General features: G+C 40.9%; 1 protein-coding gene across 1 annotated transcript in view; it reads left to right on the top strand.

Moving 5' to 3' along the window:
• Positions 1-9,580, top strand: part of SLC45A2 (solute carrier family 45 member 2) — a 252,368-nt gene extending 242,788 nt beyond the window's left edge. The window contains exon 7 of the mRNA XM_073620857.1: positions 9,344-9,580. Within this exon, the coding sequence (XP_073476958.1) occupies positions 9,344-9,565 (222 nt within the window). The 3' untranslated portion in view covers positions 9,566-9,580. The remainder of the gene's footprint in view (positions 1-9,343) is intronic.
• Positions 9,581-22,661: the final 13,081 nt, after the last annotated feature.

Below are 22,661 nucleotides of genomic sequence, written 5' to 3'. Positions count from 1 at the left end.
GCCCTCTCAGCAGAGCGCGCTGTGATTGGCCAAAGCATGCAGATCAGGTGCATACTTTAGCCATTCATCATACAGCAATGCACTGCGATCTCGCAGTGCATTATGGGGCGTTCTGCAGCACACAAATTTCCAGCGAACACTATGTTCGGTTAGTTTCTAGAACATCTCTCTTCAATCTTCCATGCTTAGCGTGAAATTGGGAGGGGCCCAGGGTGTGTTGAGCGTTACTTACACCCCCTTGGGAGTCTTGTTCACACTGTGGCTTTCTCCTCACACATGCACATCATATGTCAGAGCACATCTTTGTGCAATGTCACCAGGTAACTATTCCTGCGATTTTCTCTGTATCGCTATTATTGCACACCTTTTTTGTTTTTCCTCACCCTTCCCCCTTTTTACGGCATGATCTTCATGTGAGTTTTCACCTTTTTTATTCTCTCTTTCTCTTTTGTGGTATGTTTTCTTTCACTTTGTATCCACTATGCTTTTCACTTTTCCAGGTAATAATAGATGTTGGTTTCTTATCTATGATTATAAATGGGAGGAGCCCAGGGAGTGTCTGGGGTTACTTATACCCCCACTGGGAGTCGTGTTCACATTCTGGCTTTTCTCCTCACACATGCACATCATGTCTCAGAGCATGTCTCTGGGCGATGTCACCAGGTAACTATCCCTGTGATTTCCTGTCTATCACCAAGACTGCACACCTCCTTGTTTTTCTTCACCCTTTGGGATATTGCATGTTTTTCATGCAATTTTTCACTTTTTTCACTTTTTTTACTTTTTCTCTTTATGTGATATATTATTCCTTTCAATTTGTATCTACTACGCTTTTCACTTTTTCAGGCAATAATGGGTGTTGGTTTATAGCTCACGAATACTGTATGTATATACTGGTACCATTCACACATATTGGTCCAATATCATTTACTCTACAAACATATTTGGAATCTTTTCACCCTTGCCTATTACGTTTGGAGAGTGCTCCTGGGGTGTGTCGGTGCGCTCACTTCCTCCTTAGGTTCATTTCCTCAGCTCAGACTTTCCTCACAGATCCTGACTTGCAACGCTGCTTATCTACACAATTTATACGTAAGTATTTCAAGGAAATACACATCTTGTTTTCCATTGCCCCTACCTTGTTTCTTACTATCTGGGCAAAACATTAGATCCTATTTGGTACCTTTTCATTTTTTTCAGTTATGCTATGCATTTTCTCCTGATGAGTGGTGACTGGCCAAGAAACGCGTAGAGCCTATCAATGTCATCATGTTTTCAACACATAGCTTGACCTCAACCTCTGATTCATTTGTATCTTATAACCCATTTGTATCCATTACTCAAGAAGCATTTGGCTTTTTATACTAATTACTTCCACGGATACTATGCAATTTTTAGATGCATGTATGTGTATGTGTGTGTGTGTATGTATATGTGTATGTGATTGGATACACGGCTGTCAAAGCACATAATATAAAGGTGTGTGCCTGCCTCACCAATCACACATCCAGGATGAAGCTACGCTAATAAGCTACAGCGAAACGCGTTGACGTCATCAACGGCGCCGTCACGATCCACTGAGCGGGTTGTGATAGGCGAGCGAAACAGCTGAGAGGTATCAGGCGAGCGGAACAGCTGAGAGGTACCAACCGAACGCCAAAGCACAAGTGGACATTGATCCGAGCTGTCTTGGTGAACGGGAAGGAGCTGGGCGCTTGCACATTATCAAATACATGTCAATACCACTTGATTGCCACAGTCAGCAGCCGGCACTCTGCCGCTTCACATGCCCATTGGATCCCGTCACTTATCCAGAGGACCCGATCCCGGACTAGCCTCCTAGGTCTACGAAGGGCGGTAATGTATGAGCGACCCTAGAAAGCATCCACTTCGGTAAATGCATATACCTGCATGTTGTGATATACCGCCTTCATTGCTGTAAAACACACCGGTCTAAAGCATATTTTCTATGCCCGCATTCAGTACCTAGTTCAAGAGGCTGTTTAAGTTTGCTACGAACTGTGACATTTACCTCCCTCAGTAAATTATCATCAGATCACCTTGATCAATCAGCGCCTCCTACACCTTATGCTCCGATCACCAACTTATGAATGAATTTGCGGTCTCACCGCTGTTGAACATCTCAGGCTTGTGTTCAAGTCAACCGCCCACCCTCTATCAGCGGGTTGCTAGGCAACCACCCCTGGCGACCATCCATTAGTTCCCTCTCCCCTTCCCTCACTGCTCCCATCATATGTTCCTCGGCAGCATACTTTACCTAATATTTACCAAATCATATATGGCTGCAACACTATTGGGCGATTGCCTTAGGCTATTTTGACTCATTAGCTGCCGAGTAACATATTAAGTCCGGACCGTGTTGGTGCTGTTGTATGTGTGTATGTTTTATTTTTTAATTTTTGTCTTGTCTACAGCATTACTTTTTGATACTTGATGTCCTTTCTATCACCCACATTGTTGGCATCATCTCCTTGATTGCCTCAATATACTCTGTGGATTTTAATATTGTCTAATAAATTGGTAATTTTACCATACTATTTTCCGGTCACTTATTGCTGACATAACCGCTTTCCCACTTGATATCCTTTATATCGAGAGTTCCCTTCCCGTTCCTTTCCCCTATTCCTTGTATTACTATATCAAGAAGCATTTGGCTTTTTATACTAATTACTTCCACGGATACTATGCGATTTTTAGATGTATGTGTGTGTGTGTGTGTGTGTGTGTGTGTGTGTATGTATATGTGTATATATATATATATAGATATAGATCTATATAATGTGAATTCTTCGAATACTTCTTTTCTGTATGCCATCGTCTTGCATATAGATAGATAAAAATACTCATGTTCAACCATGTATCATATGTTTGAGGTATGCTTTGTTTATATGCCAATTAAACTATTTTATAATTTCTCCTACCCTGTGTCTTGTGCCTCACTCAAAGTCCCAAAAACCCATTTCTGATTTAGGGATGGAGGTGCATGATGTCATGCGCCTTATTTAAAGTCCCAAAACCCCCTTTTGCTTTTTGGAACAAACACCCGATGTCCAAGTCGAACATACGTCAAACCGCGGGCTCATCCCTACTTTCAACAATGGCTTTCTTCTTGCCACTCTTCCATAAAGGCCAGATTTGTGGAGTGCACGACTAATAGTTGTCCTGTGGACAGATTCTCCCACCTGAGCTGTGGATCTCTGCAGCTCCTTCAGAGTTACCATGGGCCTCTTGGCTGCTTCTCTGATTAATGTTCTCCTTGCCTGGCCTGTCAGTTCAGGTGGACGGCCATGTCTTGGTAGGTTTGCAGTTGTGCCATACTCTTCCCATTTTCGGATGATGGATTGAACAGTGCTCTGTGAGATGTTCAAAGCTTGGGATATTTTTTTTTATAACCTAACCCTGCTTTAAACTTCTCAACAACTTTATCCCTGACCTGTCTGGTGTGTTCCTTGGCCTTCATGATGCTGTTTTTCACAAAGGTTCTCTAACAAACCTCTGAGGGCTGTATTTATACTGAGAATAAATTACACATAGGTGGGCTCTATTTACTAACTAGGTGACTTCTGAAGGCAATTGGTTCCACCAGATTTTAGTTAGGGGTATCAGAGTAAGGGGGGCTGAATACAAATGCACGCCAAACTTTTCAGATAATTATTTGTAAAAAAACTGGAAAACCCTTTATCATGTTCCTTCCACTTCACAATTATGTGCCACTTTGTGTTGGTCTATCACATAAAATCCCAATAGAATACATTCACGTTTGTTGTTTTAACATGACAAAATGTGGAAATCTTTCACGGGGATGAATAATTTTTCAAGGCACCATACATGCACATTATGGATAACCTTACTAATAGTCTCTGCTACGACAAAGGTTTACCTGTTAACATTTTTTATTTCTTTTGTAGTTCCACTTTAAACAACACTTTCAAATCTCTGCCATTCCTAATGTTTTTCTTGCTTTCTTTTTTATTTTAAAAAATTGTCTTTAACCTTTTTTTCTCTACCTAAACCTTAGTGATCTTTTTAAAGAGCAGCAGATACCATGGTAAATGCATAATGATAACGTTTCTCAAATCAAAATTTTCCTATGCTGCCCTTGTTGACATTCGTGGGTGTATTTGTCCTGCAGCAGACGTCTTTGCTCTCAGTAAGATTTCTTAAGTCAACAAAACAAATTTATCTTAGAGTTTTGTTCCCACACATATTGCTAAATTATATTGGCGTTGACGTGGATGCTGCATTTTTACATCATAATCGAACTGTCCACATCAGCTTTAGGTTCGAGGAAGAATGTGTTGGTTTTTAGTTTTTTGTTTTGTTTTTTTACACTCCAAATCCTAATTGTTATTGTACAGGCTTAATATACAGCAATAAAATAGGGTTCTCTTACTTTTTCACATCAGTAAATGCTGCAATATTAATAAATATACCAGCACATAGGAGAGCCAGACTTTGAGTCTTACGCAAAGCAGCAGCGTGCGTTTTTAGTGATTTGCGCCCCTTTCCCTATGGGGAGAGAGTTGTTAATTAGAACAGTGTTTAACATTCACATTACCTTGGATCTCGCACACAAACCAGCTGCCTGGCTCTCCAGTGGTCCGACATAAGAGTTGGACCGCTGTTTTCTGTGGGAGACCTGCAGTCCAACTCACCTGTGCAATAGAAGCACTGGGTATTTTATTTCTTGCTGTAGCACTTACCATTGTAACAATGAAAAGTTCCAAATTTATTACTGTTTATGCAGCCTGGTTGCATTGCTGTAATAAATCAAGAGGATTCCATTTGACTTTAGTTTTCCTTCTAGCGAAACTTGCTCTAAAGGTGCCCTTTGGGAAATACTTTTTTTTTTTTTTCCTGTCTAGTCATTTGATCAAGAGCTTTAAGTGAAGACCTATTCATGTTGATCCGTTTGTTATAATGATGGAGTCAGTCAGCAAGGATTTTCCTGTTTTACAAACAGAGAGCTGGTCTCCACAGTTCTGTTTCCCTCCCGCCGTTTAGTTTAGGTGCAAACATTCATGCTCACCAGAAACCAACTTGCATAGTTGTACTATGAATTTTTGTCTGCAAAATGTAGATGAAAAGGGTCAAGTCAAGGTAAAAGGTATGCTTTGTTTGAACTAATAAGCTTCACAATCTTTCCATCTGGACCCTTTAACTGGGTTTGAGTCCCTCAACCGGGTGGTTGTCCGATAGTAGTTGGCACATATTTCTTAGTACTTGTTCTCCACCCTGATTTCTTTTTTCTCCTTTTTTCCACCTTAATCCTTCCTCTGTCTCTTCTTTCTTTTCTGTTCCCTCTATTTTTATCTTTCTCCTTCTCTGGGGTCTCTTCCCCTCAGTCTTTATTAATCCTACTTAGGACTTCAGTCGTCACTGCCGGAGCTTCCACCAGAACTCTGACTAACATGGGCTTCCAACTGAACTCTGGCATGGGAGAGGCAAACATTTACGGCCAAATTATCAGGTTTTACAGTCCTTTGGTTTTTTTCATTATATGCTTATAGGCCACTTGTTACCTGTGTTGGTCTTCCTGATGACATTAAGCAGTTTGTAGCAGTTGAGGTCTCTTCGGATCCCGTTGGAAGCCCTCACTTTGAAATATATTATGTTACGACTGTACCTTATGCTTAAGCTTTGGCTTTCTGTACAATTATTTGCAATACAACTTTTAGAAAACAAAAAAGTTTCTGTTTTTCAATAGCCTTGCAGAAATGATATTTACCAATAGGGCTTCGTTTGATGGAGCCAGTATTAACTTCTCTCCTAGCACTATACTTAATCAAAATGTTTCAAATGCCTTTCTAACAATCTGCAGGGCTTTTTCAATATGAGTGGAGAAGGCTGACAGTGTGCGAGGTACAAATTGCTACCACTATCTATGAAAATAGATTATTAGGCTTCCCATTTACACTGGTCCTGCAAATGGTGTTTTAATTTAAACCATTGAGATTTCCATCTATGCTACCGCAGTGAGGCCATTTTCATATCAGAATTGTTATAGCTGTGTAAACTGATCCGGAAATGAATAGTTGAATTCGAACATAAACTGAACAGAATTATGGTAATCATTCAGCTGGAAAATTGCAAGGTTTTTTCCATTATATACTGTGGTTGTTTGTATGCCATCACCAGAAAATATGTTTGTTTTTTTTAATGTGACACGATTATGCTTGCCTCAGTGGGTAATGAATTAAATGACAATATTTAATTTATACTGTAAAATTAGTTTTGGAACATTCAAATATGAGCCATTGTAATGGTATTTATCAACCCTATCCTATCAAACACCCCAGAAACCTGACAGTGGACAAGACAAGCTTGTCATAGGCATAGCATGATGCAGTTTTGTATTAAAAGCCCCCATGTGACCACTTTTTTATTCTTTTCTTCAAATTATTATGCAAACCTCATATACGAAATGGAGTTTGAATGGCATGTGCACATTTAGGACACATTTATTTTTAAGAAATTGTTCTTGAGTTCATACAGTAAAGAATTCTCATTCCAAATCACATGTAATTAAGGACAAAGTTCAGGTACATTAATTTTTATAAGTGTAAAATCCCAGCACTTATGTCCAGCATGCTATAATTTCCACAAAGGAAGGGAACCAATACAATGTGAGTATAATTAACCAAATATTTTTTTATTGCTAGCAAATAGGTTATATGGCAGAAGAGACTCTGTATGTCTCGTCTGCCATGCAGAAAGTTTGGGGTGTTAGTGAACCTTTTATTAAAGATATAGGCCTTCGGGATCCCTTAGATCTCTTCCTCCGGCCGGTGGTGGAACTACCACCATTAAAGGCCATGTAGCAGCTGTGAAACTTGAACAAGTGGGGGGGACTTTGGTCAGGGTCCCAAGAATGAGGAGCAGGGGTTGTTGCCCGTTTCATCTAAAAAGTTGAAATGACCGCCCGGCCACATCTACATCATGTATTTCTTTTTTTCCTCCCAGAGGACTAATAAAGTTGCATGAGAGGAAGTGTGTGTGAGCAGGGATTTTACCTGAGTTAAAGAGGAAGTAAACCCTGATATGTTTTACTTCTTTTTTTGTGCCCTTCAAAGTAAAAGCATAATGTGCTAGTGTGCATCGCATCCTAGTACATTATGTGATACTTACCTGCAAATGAAGCCTGGAGGCAGCATCCATGTTTGCCCTTCTTCCTTCCAGGGCCACTGACTCCGGCTCTGTGACTGGCCGGAATTGCGTGACGTCACTCCCACGCATGCTCACCAGAGCCACCAGTCATGGCACTCACTAGTGAAGAAACGGCACGTACGGCCGTTTCTTCACATCGCATGCACCAATGACATCATCGGCGCAATACAAAGGAAATATCTCCTAAACTGCACACGTTTTAGGAGATATTTACTGTACCTATGGGTAAGCCTTATTATAGGCTTACCTATTGGTACATCTTGAAAATGGAGGTTTACAACCTCTTTAAGGAAACCACACATCAATGCCCAGATAAGGTTGAACAGTTATTATATTTATAAGTTGCAGGTTTACAGGTTAACAAGGTAGGTGGCGTTCCACAATCGCTAGCACTAGTAGTATGGCTGTAGTAACTGTGACAGAACACTTGGAAAGGAAACCACACATCAATGCCCAGATAAGGTTGAACAGTTATTATATTTATAAGTTGCAGGTTTACAGGTTAACAAGGTAGGTGGCGTTCCACAATCGCTAGCACTAGTAGTATGGCTGTAGTAACTGTGACAGAACACTTGGCGTAACAGTTCCAGGCACTCTTGTAGTAACAGGTACAGCAGTACTGGTAATAACAGGCGCAGTAGTGCTGGCATTAACAGGTACCGTAATGCGGGTATTAACAGGCACAGTAATGATGGTATGCAGAAGTATATCTTTAACCCACATTACCGACCCAGCATCTGCAAGAGGGGTGACTGACTGGCAGTGTGTCAGCACAAGCGACTCTTGGGAAAGCTGTACAGGTCTTATGAAGTAATTCTGCAGACTGGAGAGCAAGTAAGCCATTCAGCAGTGTCCCAAATCTCTCCCTACTCACACAGGAACCTTTCCCTAAGACTCTCTCTGTGTCCCTCACAAGCATGGATCTTTTCTCTAATGCGCCCACTCGCAAAATGCATGCCAAACCCAGCAGGGTACTGCTATGTATTAGCACTGCCCTCAACCAAGGTGGCCACAGAAGGTTACTGGGAGGTCCAGTCAGACAGCTGTCTCTACTGTGATACCTATTGAGGCTACAGGGGATCATCAACCCCTAGGTTTGCACTCTATCCGTAGCAGCAAGACGCCACCTGCTGGATGGAGAAAAACTGCACCTACCAGTGTGCTACTGTTGGCACTGCAGCTAAAGTAATCCTGTTGCTTTGACATGTATGGGTAAAGCAGTGTTTCTCAACTGGAGTGCTGTTTGGGTTCCCCTGGGGTGCCACAAGCATGAGACCCAGTTTGTCCTGGATCAGCATGATGCGTTTCCATGGTGTGGACAGGCTGACCACCAGCAACATAACTAATGAAGCTCTAAGGCAGTAAACATGGCATTACATTACATGGCATGCAGGGCCACCCCCAAAATTCAGGATAGGGCAGAAGTCTGACTTCTCCAGGCCTGATCCACCCCCCTCCCTCTGCTGCACCGCTGCACAAGCCTAAAGGTAGGGCTCTAATGTGATTTGTGTGATTGCGGGGTTCTTTTGATAGTTGAACTGTGTGATGAAGGGGCTCTGTAATTTGGGGCGGAACTGTATGATGAGGGAACTATGATGTGACCAGAAGCTTCTGTAAAAAGGAGTCTGATGTAATTGGGGACCCTCACATGATGCGGGGTCTCTAACATGATGTGGGGACATCTGATGTAATGGGGGGGGGCTTTTGATGTAAAAATGTATTTCATCAATATGGTTGTCTGTATCATCCCAGGCTCAGGTTTCTCATTGATAAGTAGCATTTACATTTTAGACTGGGATGCCTTGGGATTTTGCATACAGTGCTTGAACTGATACAAGGCTGAAAAACTCTGGGGTAAAGTACAAGTTTATTTTAAGTTCATTTGAGCATCTAAAATGCTTCAACGGCTTTGACTTGAATACTGATGGGCTCCATGAAAGAATGCCACTATTTCTAAATGTAAGCTTATTTAGAAGGTTTTGTGACTTTAGTTACCTTGAAATCCTTTTTTCATGTAAAAAGTGGCAACCAGCGCACAGTAAAAAATATCACATCATCCTTTAGTGAACTGACCCGTCTAAGTTTTAAATGACTCATAAGGCCTTACTATCAGCTCTTAAAGTACATGCTAATTTGCCTCCATCTCTCTTTTCAGCGTGAATCCCGTTTGAAGGGGATGAAGACAGAGCACAGAGGGAAGGGGATTGATTGTGCTGCCCTCACGTGCATGGTACAGCTTGCTCAGATCATCGTAGGTGGTGGTCTCGGATTCCTGGTCATCCTAGCTGGAAGTGTGGTGGTAGTCGTCATCTCCGCCTCCACAGTATCGCTCATTGGCTGCTGTTTTGTTGCTTTATTTGTTCGATATGTTGAATAATAAAAAAAAGAAAAACTTTCTAACCTAAATGTTTTTATTATACCAGTGAACTAGTCGTGTCTGGTTAGTTGATCTACTTCCATGGATGTTGGAATGCTGTAGTTGGTGTCATGAGTATTGTAATGCTCTGATTGGCTTCATGTAGGTCTACATGAGCAAGGTGATTGTATCTCTTTAAGGCCCTGTTCAGAACAATATAGATGTGCACACATGCATTTTGTCGATGCATCAATTTGTTAGATAATTATTCCAAATTCATAATTCGGCACTTATAGGAGTTATATTATATTCATGGCAAGCTTGCAAAATATATTTGGTTTTATGATTAATCATAATATTAATATGTGTGAATGACATTAATCAGTTGATTAGTGATAAAGTTCTTCAGCTGAGGCAGGAATATGTCAGGCCTCTCACCTTACTGCTGTAAGATAACAGTGTTAGGTATTGATATCTCTCAGAACCTGGTACCTCCTCTTATCTTTGGGGATCTCTCTGTGATGAATGCTGCCCTGGGAACTGGATACAGCAATACCTCCTTGGATGTAATTCTGGGGTTTCCACCTAGTCTCCTTCGTGATGGTGGTATATAAACAAAGGGGCTCCAATAGTGTGATATTGTTTTTCAAATGGTGTTTTATTAAAAAAGCATAATTTTACTCACATTTAAAACAGTTAAGCAAGGCATATAGTCCACGAGCAGCGTACTACATCACTTCTGGACTGTTGCCCAATCATGATGCGTATCGTCACGTATCACGTGACTTCATCAGGGGAGTAGGAGGTGTTTCACACACACCATAAGAAGAGACCCCAATTACTGTTCACTGTTTGGAATGTGCAAGAAGTAGAGCGCTTTTAGTTTTTAGTTGCACATGTGGATTCACATTGTTACCACTTGACTTTTTTACACATTTGTTTTCACTTTATTAGTCACTTTATTGGAACTTGAGATTTATGAACATGTAGAAGTATTATCAATTTTAATTAAATTTTTTGGTTCATGTATCTACTTATGTATTTATGCAGATCATGTTATATATTGTATAGTATCACACGGTATTGTTGACAACGCAACATCATCATCATTATTCATACACTTTAGAACAACGGATTTGCTTTTTAGTGTTTGCGGCAGTCATACTCATTCACCTTTTCCTTTTATTTGAGATAGTGCAGGAGTACCATTTTATTTAGTAAAATGGCAAATAATTTCTGGTGTATTTAGCTAATTGGAGGATGACATATAAGGTATCTGGTATAGAATAAAAATTAGAAAAATGGGAACAATCAGTGCAAGCCCCAAGAAGAGTAATTATTTGCCAGCTGAACACTTAAAGGTATTCACAAAACCCTCATAAACAATAAAAAATAGACAAAAGTGCAGTGCAAAGTAGTACAGTTAAAATCCTCATATAAGACGATGGAAGTTCATAGGATGAACCACAAACCCCAGACCAAAGCCAGAAAGATCCTCATGTGGGTAAGTAGGAATCCAAAGACACGATATGTGTGACAATCTCTTCAACGCTATATGCTAGCTCGCTCACCTTATAGCCTGGACTCCTGCATTAATAAGGAGTCAATAGCGCGTGTCCCCTTAGGGGTATATGGTTGCCAGTGCAGTCAGCAACAATCTCCCAGGAATTCCAAACAAGCACATGAAATAAAGGAGAAAGTGCTCTCTGCTTTGAACTTTACAAGGCTTTATTAAAACTCATCAATATATACTCGCATTAAAGCAGTCAAAGACCAGTGCGGAGACAAATCTGTTGATCGAGATGGCAGGGGGGTGACATCATCCGAACATAGCTCCTTCCCCCGTACCTGTTACGTCCAATAGGACTTCGTCAGCGGGGTGGAGCTACGGCGTCACCCCGACCCATATTATGCAAAACATGTTGCCATGACGACATTCAAGGCCAGGCGTCCCTGGTTCGTGGAACAAAAAGTCCCAGCACTGGAGTTATGGGCATGCAAGCCCGCTCGTTCCAGTGCAGTGACAGCGCTGATACAAACAGACCACTGACCGAGCCTAATTAAAAAGACCTAAAGTAGGTGGAGGCTTCCAAAGATTGAACACAAACCCATTAGTTCTTATGCAATGTCAGCGCTGATGCATACAGACCACTGACCAAGCCTGATTAAAGAAAAAACCTTAAAATAGGTTCAGGATTGCAAAGATTGCCTCAGACACCCAAAAAATATTAACGTGTGTGTGTATGTATAACAAGGATCCAATATCCAATAAAAATTAGTTGGGTTGGATATAATCCTCATTAACCCAAATCATGCCAATAAAAGACACCCACCCGCTGCTAACATTTTACAGTTGTAAATCTCAAGCCTCTGGGATCCCTGCCATGAAAATTTCTGAAGAGTTTCGAGACACTATGGGTCCCTAATCCCTTTTTGATATTGTTAACATGTTCGCCAATGCGTGGTCTCGACGTCCTCTCAATATGTCGGAGGCCGCAGTCACACTCCAACATATAGACAACTCCCCATTTGTTACACTTAATTATATCTTTAATCTGATATTTTTTATTGGCAACAGAAGAAAAAAATTCTTTGTTTTTTTAATGTTAAATTTGGATTGCCTTCGTCCACAAACATAAAATCCTGAAAGGAACGAAAAAATCCTGTTCTCTTTTATAACAGGTGGATCTATGACCCTGGGAGCAGTCCTATCCCTTAATGTAGGGGCTTGTCTATAAATACATTGAGGATGGGTAGGAAGAGCTCTACTCAGCACCCGATCCCTCCTAAGAGTGTCCCAGTGTTTAGAACCTTTTTTTTTCAAACTGCTTATGTTGGATATAAACACAAAGAATAAAGCCGGCAACCCCAAGCGTCCTTGTTGCTTCTTTATTGGTGCATTAAAAAAATGAGGAAAAATATACAGGGGCTCACGCGTTCTGGCTTACAAGCCTTGATCACAGCTTATGTTGCATATTGTAATCCAAAAGAATCTTATAGCCCTGTTTACTATCTTTCTTATTAATCGAATCAGGGACCAATCCTTTCCTGTCCATACTTTTCCACATGTGGATCTTTCTGGCTTTCATTTGGGCTTTGTGGTTCATCCTATGAACTCATGTGGACTTCCATCGTCTTATGAGGATTTTAATTGGACTACTTTGCACTGCACTTCTCTGTTTATCTGGTATAGAATGTCATGGGAAGTCAAGAATAAACAGAATCTATGTAATGAGGAATAATACATATGTATGTTTAACCACTTCCTGCCCGTCATATAGCAAAGTGGTTCAGTTATCCTGACTGAACATCATATGAAGTCCAGCAGGATAAGCTGCGATTGCGTAGTCGGTGGTGTGCCAGTCTGACACACCGCAACTCCAATCTAGGTAAAGAGCCTCTGATGGAGGCTCTTTACCACGTGATCAGCTATGTCCAATCACAGTGTAGACAGAAGAGCCGTATATCGTCTTTTCCTCTATCGTCTCTGACAGACGAGAGTAGAGGAGAGACGATCGGCTGCTCTTCTAATGGGGGCCTGCACTGATTATCAGTGCAGCCCACCCAGGACCACCAGGGATGCCCACCCATGACCACCAGGTATGCCCACCCATGATCACCAGGGATGCCAATCAGTGCCCATAAATGACAATCAGCGCCCATCTGTAATGCCTGCCAGTGCCACCCATCAGTGCCGACTTTCAGTGCCCATCAATGTCGCCTATGAGTGCCCATCAGTTCTGCCTACTGGTGCCCATCAGTGCTGCATATTAGCGCCCATCTGTGTCACCTCATTGGTGCCACCTCATCAGTGCTCATCAGGTTAGGGAGTCTCCAAATCAAGACCTTTTTCTGATGTCCGTAACCTTAAATCGATAAAAAGGAAACTGTGCTTTTATTCCATACACTGCAGTGGAGAAACACAATACACAGTTCTCAATAAAGCAGTAAAGTAAAGTAAAAAAAATGTGAAAAATTAAGCGCAAAACCATGTAAGCATGTGAGTATCAACCCGACCCACATACTGTAGGTGTGACATAATCAGCACATATATCATAAATTATATAAACCAGTCCAATATGAAAGAACATATCTGGGCACAGAGTGACCACCAGACATAAAGTTGGAAAAACTTTCTCAGCAAACCAGGATCCTCCAAGCCAATAAGAACTTTAACCGAGCATCTCCAATATCGATCAAACATCATACATTCATAGATGGTGAATGGTGATCCTCTGATAATAACATTCAATGCAAGTCCCAAACGCTCCTTATCCTTATCTTAATCTGTAAAGATTGGCTCTCCCAGAAATTAGCCAAAAACGGCAATAGTGTAATACTGTCTTTATTGTCAGAGCACTTACATGCCTTAAAACAGATGACAGCTTAGCTGTGGGGTGAGGCAGGGGCCGAACCGTCACTAGAATGTGAAACCAGGAAGCACGGCATGCGTCTCAGCTGGGGGTGGAGGGGATAGCTCCTGTGCCTAGCATCTACAGCCTCAATTTCTATGCATTTCGTGTCCAAGCACACGTCTTCAGGAAAAAATTTTATACGTATGAATTTGCATAAGGTCTAGGCGTGTTATAGGTGTGACCGTATAATTTAGTCCAATCAGCATTCATATCTTCTTAGTAGCAAGGGAACAGTTAAATGGGTGGTATACATCATGTGACTGGCAAAAAAATAGAATTCAGCAGTATCTGTCAGTTCAGACTGGTTTTGGTACGAAAGCCTATTTTGAGCAGTTTCCTTGGTTCTTATCAGTAGTTTGTGTCGTCACATATCCAACAGTTTTGATTTCCCAGGAATTGAAACAAGCTATCTAAGAAGGAAAAAATAAATCAAGCATATTATAAATTCTTAAAGTGACAGTCTTGTGTGTGTGTGTGTGTGGAAAGTATTCAGACCCCCTTAAATTTTTCACTCTTTGTTATATTGCAGCCAATTGCTAAAATCATTTAAGTTAATTTTTTTGTCCTCATTATTGTACACACAGCACCCCATACTGACAGAAAAACACAGAATTGTTGACATTTTTGCAGATATATTAAAAAAGAAAAACTGAAATATCACATTGTCCTAAGTATACAGACTCTTTGCCATGACACTCATATATTTAACTCAGGTGCTGTCCATTTCTTCTGATCATCCTTGAGATGGTTCTACACCTTCATTTGAGTCCAGCTGTGTTTAATTATACTGATTGGACTTGATTAGGAAAGCCACACACCTGTCTATATAAGACCTTAGAGCTCACAGTGCATGTCAGAGCAAATGAGAATCATGAGGTCAAAGGAATTGCCTGAAGAGCTCAGAGACAGAATTGTGGCAAGGCACAGATCTGGCCAAGGTTACGAAAACATTTCTGCTGCACTTAAGGTTCCTAAGAGCACAGTGGCCTCCATAATCCTTAAATGGAAGATGTTTGGGACGACCAGAACCCTTTCTAGAGCTGGCTGTCCAGCCAAACTGAGCTATCGGGGGAGAAGAGCCTTGGTGAGAGCGGTCAAGAAGAACCCAAAGATCACTGTGGCTGAGCTCCAGAGATGCAGTCAGGAGATGGGAGAAAGTTGTAGAAAGTCAACCATCACTGCAGCCCTCCACCAGTCGGGGCTTTATGGCAGAGTGGCCTGATGGAAGCCTCTCCTCAGTGCAAGACACATTCAGCCTTGAAAACATGTCTGTGCACACCAAAAAATATTGATAATGCCTGATTTGCACAATTGGATTTAATCAATCTGAAGTCTTTGGAAAAGGAAAAGTGTTTGACCAAATGTCTGTTGTTCTGGTCTGTTTTCCTGGGTTATTTTTAGCACAGATTATGCATCCCTCAACAAAGTCTTGACATGAATTTCTGGAGTATCGAATAAACCATCCAGCCTTGCTTATGTTTCTCTCCAGTGCCTTAGGGCCTACATGACTCGGGCCATGGGCTATTTGCACGATCATCTTCTCCGTTTGAGGTGGGACACATATTCCATCTTCCTTGCACAAAAGTCCATCTTGATTCTTTTTTGCTCTGTTCCTTTACATATTATTCCAATCATCAGGTGCAGATTATTGCAATTTCTTAATCAGTTCCTTTGCTTTCTATATTTGTTCTCTTCCTTTTCTTCAATCTGTTACGGGCTTCTTCTTATTCCTTTGCAAAATCAGTGATTAGGGTCATGTATGCTTCCATTGGTTTTCAGCGGTCTTTCTGTATATGCCTTGCCCTTCAGGATGCCTACTTCCTTTGGGAGGGTGACTGCTTCAAAAAGTTCTTGAACATATTTCCAGTTTTTTTTTTTTTTTGGTTCTCCTGCAGCAGTTGTGAATCTTCTGTTCTTCCTTATGGGTCCATACTTCGAGAGCATACTTGCTATCAGTGTAGATGTTGGCTGTTTGATCCTTTGCGGTCTCACAGGCTCTTGTGAGTGCTACCACTTTGGCAACCTGCGCTAAATGTGATGAAGGGAGGAGTTGGGTCTCAATCACTTTCTCCAATGTTGTCACTGCATATGCCATTCTTGGAACTCTATCTTTGTACAGGCGTGAACCCTCTGCAAACAGGATCAGATCAGAGTTTTCAAGAAGAGTGTCCTTTACTGGGGAGATTTGCTGCATTTCTTCTTCCATATATTTTAAGCAGATGTGGTGACCCTCCTCTTCTAGGTGTTCTTCTCTCTCTAGGAAAAAGCTGGCAGGATTGATTGTAGTACATCTTTTCACTTCCATTTCTCCTAATTCAAGCAGTATTGCTGCATACTTGCTCAGCCTTGCTGATGACAAATGTTTTGTCCTTGCTCTTTTCAAGATTTAATTTGCATATTTCTTCATAACATTCCTTTCTAAAGCATATCTTCCCTTTTGTACAGCACTACTGGCATAGGTTGCAGCTGCAGTTTTTTTTTTTAGTTCTTGCCACGACATGGATCTTGGTGCATCCACCAACCGCATCTATTTCATATATGGTTTGAAAGGGTTTTCGGTCAACAGGGCAGGTGGAGGAAGTTTCACACCATTTAAAAATGCAGGATATACAGAAAACGTGACAACGTACTTCTGGAAAGCCAGCCTCCAGGGAAAGACTGTTCAGACAAACTGGACACCTCTCAGTTGAACTTAATGCTAAAGTACTTGCACCAGTCCCATCTTTGCCTTCGTCACCATCTTTTTCTTCATGTTGCTGGTCTCTCGCATCAGATGAGCATAAACATTTGCTCCTCATCTTAGGCTATAAAAGCATCACGTCTGTTGTATTCTCTTTTCTCTCCTCTCTCTGGGCTTCAGTGCTACTGCACACTTTTCTCTTAGCAAAGCCCATTCAAATCCTTGTTTCCTTATTATGGAAGAAAAGTTAATATTCAGTCACATCTAAATTTACTGTATCTGCCATGGACTGGACACATTTAAAGTAATCAAAAACATCCTCCGCCTTTTCTTGTCTCACATCCAGCAATCCTCATTAATAATTCTACAATATTCTGTCCACTTTCTTCTAGTGCAATTGACTTTCATGTTCTTTAAACCATCAACAACCTTCTGATAATGTCTGGCATGTGCTTCCTTGTCCAACTACTGCTTCTTAACTTGCATAATTCCTTTAATATTCTGGCATGCTAAAATACTAAATCAACCCGGTCTTATCAGTGAGTGAAACCTTTTGCCTTTTCACGCTCGGTAGGCTAGAATTGAGAGGTAAACTTTTAAATATAATCTTGGCTACCTTTTAGGAATTTAAATCAGCCTTTTTCTTTGTTTCAAATGAATCCTAGAGTTACATGACAGAAACTAACAATTTCAACTAGGATTCCACTTCTGCAACATAGTCAAACATTTTTCCTTGGTCTTGTATATCACTCACATTTGAACATCACTTGTTATACTAGTAATTTCTTGGCTGGTCAAGAGTTAATATTTTACAGACAGTCTCTCACACAGGAATTTGAAGGAAGGGGCACCTCACTCCTTTCTTACACAGAAATAAAAAAGGTGGAAGGTGAGCAAACTGCAAAAGACTAGCAGGCTCCTCTCATATCCCCAATGAATTCTCACACTTATTTTTTTCAACTCAGCCATATTTAGCTATCTTTCTGTTTCCCAGACATTTCTTAAACATTTATGTAACACTTGCATTGCCTGGTCTAATTCTCTTTTGCTAGACACATCAGTGATATGCATTAGAAAAACTTTGACAGGCTCATAACTAGTTAAAGTTTCATCACGTTGCATACTTTAAAAAAAATCCAATATTGTACACATTTAATTCTCCCATCCGACTCTGTCAATCTGCCATAAAAATTAACATACACAGAAACCCAAGTTGATCATAACTCCTTTAGCTGGTATTGATCTGGTCTGTTTTGGTCCAGCCTATAATAGTCTTGATGTCATTTCTTAACCACTGTGCATATCTGTCTGTCATGTCTGTCGTGTCAGTCATAGGACTTACTTGTACCACTTCTACCTTTCCCAGCTTGAAAGGTCAATGGGAGCACCGTACTCCCAATCTAGAGTCCATACTCTTGAGTCTCTACTTACAAAATTTGTGGGTCGTCACCCAAAATTTCTCCTGGGCCACACACAGTAGCCGTCAAATGGCACTTTATTACACTTGCCACATAGGCTCACTACTATAGTCCTCTGGTCAGACCTTCTCACAAGTCTCATCTGGCATGGGAGCCATTCAAGGAAACCTTTGCATTTTCTGATTGGACAAGGTCAAGTGGCAGGGTGGTAAAGTCACAATCTCCACCTTGTTCAATCAGAGAATCCTTTGCATTCATTGAGAAAATGCGAAGTGTTCTGAATGGTGCCGTGCTGAGTGAGTGGCTGACGAGCAGTGGCGGTGCGTCCATAAGGGCGCATGGGCGCCGCCCCCTCTCTTCAGCAACCCCTCTAGCACCAATAGATAGATTCATGCATTGCATGAGTCTATCTATGGCCATCGCTGCCACCCCCTATTCAGGCGTCGGCCCCTTTTCAGGCAGGGTTTTCTTTTGAAGCACCTGATTAGAGCCATAGGCTCTAATAGGCGTAAAAAAAGGTCACTCGGCTGTGTTAGAAAAGTGAATGAATATATATATGGAAAAAAAACTTGCATTTAAATGCCCATCAATGCAGCCTTATCAGTGTCCATCTGCAGCCTTGCACAGCGTCCATCTGCATGCTTGTCCAGTGTCATTTGCAGCCTTGGTGTGATTTGCAGTCATTTGCAGCCTTAGTGTCCATTTGCAGCCTTGCAGCCTTGTCAGTGCCCATCCCCTGTTTGTCAGTGCCCATCCCCTGTTTGTCAGTGCCCATCCCCTGTTTGTCAGTGCCCATCCCCTGTTTGTCAGTGTCCATTTGCAGCCTTGCCTAGGCTGCAGTTAAACTGCAGTGACTTGCCAGTGTCACTGCAGTTTGAAAATTGCGCTGCCGGTGCCGAGATACACAGAGCCGGTCCTCAGCTCTTCTCGGCGGCTGTCGGCCACTTTAGGCTCCTCTTGTAGTCCCGCCGGTAAGGGCGTGACTGTGAGCGGAGCTGAGCGCCGCCCATATACAGATAGCCGAGTGTACTCGGCTAGGTTCGGCTAGCTCCGCTCACAGTCACACCCAGTCCTTGTGTCCATCATAGGGCGGGACTGGGCGTGACTGTGAGCGGCACACTCGGCTATCTATGTATATCGGCGGCCGGCGATCGCTCTGCTCACAGTCAGCAGGAGATTCCAGGAGATCGGCGTATAACACGCACCCGCGATTTTCCCCTGATTTTAAGGGGAAAAAAGTGTGTGTTATACGCCGATAAATATATTGTGTGTGTGTGTGTGTGTGTGTGTGTGTGTATATGTATGTGTGTGTGTGTGTGTGTATATATATATATATATATATATATGTATATGTATGTGTGTATATATATATATATATATATATATATATATATATATATATATATATATATATATATATATGTATATGTATATGTTTTTTATGGTTTTTTTTTTCATTGAATATCACAAATTAAAACAAACCTTTACTTCCTTAAAGCACGACACTGTCATTCATAAAGACAGCTGAAAAAGAAAAAATTGTCTCATATGTATCCGTTCTTTTAGTTTATGCTCTTAATTACTCATGAGCTGATCGTTATGATGGCTGTGCTAGACAAAACAACCTTTAACAAGACTTCATGGAGAGATATGCCACTAATTAGAATCCGCAGGAGCACCGCAAATATTGACATTCACAGATTTTGGTTTTAGCACAGATAATATGACAACCTGGATAATTAGGAAAATGCCATGTGCAAATTGATTAGCAGGGATTAAATGACTGCAGAAACATGGAAACAAATTGACAAATAATTCAAAGTATATTTTGTAAAAGCCAATATTTTATAGTGCTATTATGCAATGAGTTGTTGTAAAATTTAGCTCATTGTTTTTATATTTGTTTGCTATGAAGAACTGTAGAGCATCCTTTTTGAACTTGGGCTCTATGGAACCCTAGGATTCGTCCAAAGATTGCTAGAGGTACATTGGGGTTTATTTACTAAAGGCAAATCCACTTTGCACTACAAGTGCAAATGGAATCGTTTAGCTCAAAGCATTTTCATGTGTTAGAATGGCCCAGTCAAAGTCCAGACCTAAATGCAATTGAGAATCTGTGGCAAGACTTGAAAATTAAGTGAATGTGATTAATTGCGCTGATATTATCCTCTTATTATTACACCCTAGTGTGTAGCTCAGTGAGTGGTTTAAATAAATAAATACTACCAATTAAAAATAAATTACCCTATTCATTCACCCATATAAAACACCTATGAAATAAATACCACAATAATCCTTAGTTTTATCTGCCAAAAAACATAAAATAAATAAATTATTAATTTATGGGCGCCAACATTAAATGCTCAAAGTTCTACTGATAAGTTATATCAAAAATAAGTGAGTTCAGTGCCGATTTGCTGTGAAAAAATGTATAAAGGGTCTTGTGTGTCCTATTTGTATACCAGGTAGTTTCTGAAGTGATCTGCAAAATACAGCAATGGATAAGAATCTGAGCGGAAAATCAGATTAAAGCGGAACTGGCGACGGAGTGACAGTAAAACTTTCACTATATTCTTTATACATTTTTTCACAGCAAATCGGCATTGAACTCACTTATTTTTGATATAACTTATCAGGAGAACTTTGAGCATTTAATGTTGGCGCCCATAAATTATTAATTTATTTATTTTATGTTTTTTGGCAGATACAATTAAGGATTATTGTGGTATTTATTTCATAGGTGTTTTATATGGGTGAATGAATAGGGTAATTTATTTTTAATTGATAGTATTTATTTAAACCACTCATTGAGCTACACACTAGGGTGTAATAATAAAAGGATAATATCAGCGCAATTAATCACATTCACTTAATTTTCAAGTCTTGCCACAGATTCTCAATTGCATTTAGGTCTGGACTTTGACTGGGCCATTCTAACACATGAAAATGCTTTGAGCTAAAGGATTCCATTGTAACTCTGGCTGTATGTTTAGGGTTGTTCTGCTGGAAGGTGAACCTCCGCCCAAGTCTTTTGCAGACTAACCGGTTTTCTCCCAATGAGAAAAGAAAATCTGGACAGCCGCACTCCAATTAGAACGCCTTTATTGTGAAAAGTAACAAAAGTTCATGACAGCAGCAGGGTACAGGATGAATAACTGATGCGTTTCACACTCTAGTGCTTAATCATAGTTATAAGAGCTCCCTGCTCTAGGTTTTCTTCTAAAGATTGCCCTGTATTTGGCTCCATCCATCTTCCCATCAACTGACCAGCTTCCCTGTCCCTGCTGAAGAAAAGCATACCCGCAACATGATGCTACCACCACGTTTCATGGTGGGGATGGTGTGTTCAAGGTGATGTGCAGTGTTAGTTTTCCACCACATATAGCGTTTTGCTTTTAGGCCAAAAAGTTAAATTTTGGTCTCATCTGACCAGAGCACCTTCTTTCACATGTTTGCTGTGTCCCGCACATGGCTTCTCGCAAACTGCAAACAGGATTTTGCACTTTCTTTTAACAATGGCTTTTTTGGCACTCTTCCATAAAGGCCAGATTTGCAAAATGCACAACTAATAGTTGTCCTGTGGACAGATTCTCCCACCTGAGCTGTGGCTCTCTGCAGCTCCTCCAGAGTTACCATGGGCCTCTTGGCTGCTTCTCTGATTAATGCTCTCCTTGCCCGGCCTGTCAGTTTAGGCGGACGGCCATGTCTGGGTAGGTTTGCAGTTGCGCCATACTCTTTCCATTTTCAGATGATGGATTGAACAGTGCTCCGTGAGATGCTCAAAGCTTGGGATAGTTTTTTTTTTTTATAACATAACCCTGCTTTAAACTTCTCCACAACTTTATCCCGACCTGACTGGTGTGTTCCTTGGCCTTCATGATGCTGTTTGTTCACTAAGGTTCTCTAACAAACCTATGAGGGCTTCACAGAACAGCTGTATTTATACTGAGATTAAGTTGCACACAGGTGGACTATTATTACTAATTAGGTTACTTCTGAAGGCTATTGGTTCCACTAGATTTTAGTTAGAGGTATCAGAGTGAAGGGGGCTGCATACAAATGTTCACCACACTTTTCAGATATTTATTTGTAAACAATTTTGAAAACCATTTATCATTTTCTTTGCACTTCATAATTATGTGCCACTTTGTGTTGGTCTATTACAAAAAAAACTTAATAAAATACATTTACGTTTTTGGTTGTAACATGACAAAATGTGGATAATTTCAAGGGGTATATGAATACTTTTCCAAGGCACTGTACACGCTGCAGTACACCGTAAGTTGTTGTGCCATGCTGCATTACAAAAATTGTGCAGGTCTTTTAATAGTTTCATTGTAGTGTAGTGGCAGCTCATTAAACACAAAGGGGCACTTGCTGAAAATCGTGTGAATGGGTGCTAAATGGGAATAAAAATGGAAGTCCTGAGAATGCATTAAACAGCAACACTGAAGTGGGTAGGAGGTATTGCAGTTTATGTATCACATTCTCAGCTTGTACTGAACTGAATTGTTGCCCTACCAGTGGTCTCCAAACTATGACCCTCCAGTTGTTTAGGAGCTACAGTTCCCATCATGCCTAGTCATGTCTGTGAATGTCAGAGT

This window comes from Aquarana catesbeiana, linkage group LG01 (assembly GCF_042186555.1).
Source record: "Aquarana catesbeiana isolate 2022-GZ linkage group LG01, ASM4218655v1, whole genome shotgun sequence".
NCBI lineage: Eukaryota > Metazoa > Chordata > Amphibia > Anura > Ranidae > Aquarana > Aquarana catesbeiana.
The sequence above is the reverse complement of the archived record's forward strand: the minus strand, read 5'-3'. Positions and strand labels throughout refer to the sequence as shown.